This window comes from Myotis davidii, unplaced genomic scaffold, assembly GCF_000327345.1.
Source record: "Myotis davidii unplaced genomic scaffold, ASM32734v1 scaffold327, whole genome shotgun sequence".
NCBI classification, from domain to species: Eukaryota; Metazoa; Chordata; class Mammalia; order Chiroptera; family Vespertilionidae; genus Myotis; species Myotis davidii.
This window is the reverse complement of record NW_006298628.1, coordinates 711,974-715,987: the sequence shown is the minus strand read 5'-3', so window position 1 is coordinate 715,987 and position 4,014 is coordinate 711,974. Positions and strand designations below refer to the sequence as shown.

The 4,014-nt window shown below is 36.8% G+C and overlaps 1 protein-coding gene across 1 annotated transcript in view; it reads left to right on the top strand.

The window, feature by feature from the left end:
- The window catches only part of UTP18 (UTP18 small subunit processome component), a 24,017-nt gene that overhangs the window by 13,572 nt on the left and 6,431 nt on the right, over positions 1 to 4,014 (top strand). The window contains 2 exon segments of the mRNA XM_015570769.1: positions 2,109 to 2,232; positions 3,233 to 3,407. Of these exon segments, the coding sequence (XP_015426255.1) occupies positions 2,109 to 2,232; positions 3,233 to 3,407 (299 nt within the window).

Here is a 4,014-nt window from a genome sequence, read left to right as displayed (position 1 = left end):
AGGTCAAATTTAGCGTAAGACAGGCCCTAAAAGGAGGGAAGGTGTAATCACAAGTTGAGTCTTGGTAATAGGGGGTTGCCTATATTTTACCTGTTATTCCCCCCTGTTCTCTTTCCTCTTCCTTTTCTCTTCTGAAAGAAGTAGTTTATGTGATTGACATCATATTGTTCATATTGTTCATTCTTTATAGAATGTTTTGAGATAGAAGGATAATTAAAAAAATAATTTACCTTTTCTCTTTTCAACTTTATCAGTTTTTTTCTTTTCCCTCATGGATTCATTGTTGCCTCTTTTGCTTTAAGTCTTCATCAACTTGTGATCATTTAAATAGACTTGCTCTCTGGGTGACCTTTCTGCCCTTGATCCCTTCTGTTCCATTTTAGTCGATTTCTAGCTAATCTTTAAACACCTTTCTTTATTGTACCATTACCCTGCAGAAAAACAAAGTTTTGAAATACGATCCTATTAAAATTTTCCAATTATATTTCCCTGCTACCTACCCTAAATCTGTATGCCAGCCTGGGAGATTTTATTTTTTAAGGAAAGAGTAGAAACAGTGAGATTTATTCAATTCCATGGGGAGGATAAAAGTATATAGAACAGTGGACTTGAGAGCAATATACACAAACAAAGTTTTGAAATACGATCCTATTAAAATTTTCCAATTATATTTCCCTGCTACCTACCCTAAATCTATATGCCAGCCTGGGAGATTTTATTTGTTAAGGAAAGAGTAGAAACAGTGTGATTTATTCAATTCCAGGGGGAGGATAAAAGTATATAGAACAGTGGACTTGAGAGCAATATACACAAAAAAGGAAGAGCTGAAATAGGTGAGCGAAGAGCCATATTTGAGATACTTGTAGGGTTATTACAGAAATAAATTGATACTGGGTGTGGAGAAGAGGGTGATCATCAATACTGATGGCTATAGGTATGAGAAAAAAAATTAAGGACTGGTTTTGGCAATTAGATGGCCATTCCTGTTAACAAAATATTTGTGTTCTCTTCAGATTTAATATTCTTCCTTGTATAAATTCTCCCTTCTCAAAACTATTTATGGTTGTTTATATTTAGCATTCCTTGTTATTTAAATTATTTGGTAATAGATAAATTGTGTAGTTTCTTAATTATAAATTCCTTGTGGTCTGGATCAATTCACTTCCTTTGTTTCACCATCAACATTATCATCAATCTGACATCTAAATCACCTAGCCTCACATATTAGGTGCTCTAATACTTGTTGATAGATGTTAGAAAATCTGGGCTGGTGGGTATTTTATTCTTTTTTTCAAATTTGCTCCAGTAATCTGTGAAATGTAGAAGCTTTTTCTAAAAGCTCAACTCAAGATAAGAGTTTGTGATGTTCACTCTAAATCTAAAGATACTATTAATGACTAATTGAGAATACCAGTTGGAGCTTTTGCCCGTGGGTGGTTAGTGCAAGTCATAGCCACTGGTCGCTTGATCGACTATCTTTTTTTTAAGGACTGGTTTTGGCGATTAGATGGCCATTTCTGTTAGGAAAATATTTGTGTTCTCTTCAGATTTAATATTCTTCCTTGTACAAATTCTCCCTTCTCAAAACTATTTATGGTTGTTTATATTTAGCATTCCTTATTATTTAAATTATCTGGTAATAGATAAATTGTGTACTTTCTTAATTAAATTATAAATTCCTTGTGGTCTGGATCAGTTCACTTCTTTGTTTCACCATCAACATAATCATCAATCTGACATCTAAATCACCTAGCCTCACATATTAGGTGCTCTAGTACTTGTGGATAGATGTTAGAAAACCTGGGCTGGTGGGTATTTTATTCTGTTTTTCTGTGAAATGTAGAAAAAAGCTCAACTCAAGATAAGAGTTTGTGATGTTCACTCTAAATCTAAAGATACTATTAATGACTAATTGAGAATGCAGTTTTCTATACATGGGAACATATGCAAGAAATATTTTTAGGCCAGTTCTGTAGATCCAGGTTATTTGTAGTAGGTATTTATTTGTAGTCCCTTGTACTGATCAGGAGGGACTAAGATCAGTCAGTTCACTTGCCTTTCAAGTTTAAAACAAAATTAACCAAACCTTATTTGGCTCTTTCATTCAGCGGATGGGGAAGTTTACGTCTGGGATGTGAACTCTAGGAAGTGCCTGAACAGGTTTGTTGATGAAGGCAGTTTATATGGATTGAGCATTGCAGCATCTAGGAATGGACAGTATGTGGCTTGTGGGTGAGTAAAGAATCACATTGTGGTAATGAGAAAATATTAAAGAATTGGATATTCTAAATGGTGCTTAAGTACTGTTTATAAACTGAGTAATAGGAAATCAGTAAACCCAGGTTGTTTAGATTTTGTTGTCTTAATGCAGTGACTTATAATATTATTGGTGGTTTATCTGCTCTTTAGCAAAGAAAACACTGGACTGCCTTGTTTCATTGTATTTTTCTTATATTTGAAATATCTATTTGATCACATCAAATTTTCCTATTACTATTTTAGTTACTTGTTTTAGCCTTAAAGGCATTTAAAGCATTTTTGCCTTCATCTGGCTAGGTGGTATAAACCAAAAACATATGTTCTTTGGAAATATTGTTTGTTAGTACTGTAGAAATTTTGAAAGTATTATCTAGGACCGTGGTCGGCAAACCGTGGCTCGCGAGCCACATGTGGCTCTTTGGTCCCTTCTGTGTGGCTCTTCCACAGAATACCACGTGCGGGCATGCATGTACAGTGCGATTGAAACTTCGTGGCCCATGCACAGAAGTCGGTATTTTGTGGAAGAAACACACTGAAGGGGCTGAAGAGCCACATGTGGCTCACGAGCCGCAGTTTGCAGAGCCGCAGTTTGCCGACCACTGATCTAGGACATTCTTATGTGATCACTGGAAAACTGGCTTCATTCCCCTGCTTGATTCTAAGGATCCAGGGTGGGAGGAGGAGGCATTAAATACTTAGCTGTAATTTGTACCCACCAAACCACCAACCAGCACCTGTAGTTTTAGAACTTGGAGAAGTGGATTTTTATGACTTTCTTAGCCTAAACACAGTTGATCCCTAAAGAGATTTTGGTCAAATCCTCCCTGGGTGGGAGGTCCAGTGGGTCTTGCTGTCCAGAAGCATAAGCTGATGGGGCTAGATGTTCAGATAGGCCTGGGACCATCTTGGCCCCTTTGGCTTTGCTTTTCCCTTCGTTTTTTTTAACCTGTCATATTCTCTTCTTTCTTTGCAGTTCTAACTGTGGAGTGGTAAACATATACAGTCAAGACTCTTGTCTCCAAGAAACAAACCCAAAGCCGATAAAAGCTATAATGAACTTGGTTACTGGTGTTTCTTCTTTGACCTTCAATCCTACCACAGAAATCTTGGCAATTGCTTCAGAAAAAATGAAAGAAGCAGTCAGATTGGTAATATTTCTTTACCTTTTCCTATTATTATTGATAATTTTAAAATTTAAGTTGAAGACATGGAAAAATAACAGGAAAGGAGAGTGTGGATTATTTTAAAGAGTCGCTTCTTTTGATGTAGAAATTACTAGTATTGTCGCTTTTGGGTGTGGTTGTAGGAAAGATGCACAGTAGCCACCACATTTGTATTATGGCAGTTGTTTTGGGAAAGCTGTGCTGTTTTATTAAATTTCATAAGTGGCTATTCTTCATTTTCACAGGTTTCTTTCTTTCAGCATATTATTAAGGAGTCTGTTTAAGGCAAACACTTCTTTCCTCTTCAGTTTTCTTTCCTCATCTACCTTCTGAGGTATGTTGTCTTAGTGGAGTGGAGGCAAGTTTTAGATTTGAAAATAAATTGTGTAAAAAGATAGCAGTTTAGCCCGGCCGTTGTGGCTCAGTAGTTGAGCTCTGATCTAGGAACCATGAGGTTCAATTCCCAGTCAGGACACACGCCAGGGTTAAGGGCTCAATCCCAGTGTGGGGTGTGCAGGAGGTGGCCGATCAATGATTCTCTCTCATCATTGATGTTTCTCTCTCTCTCTCTCTCTCTCTCTCTCTCTCTCTC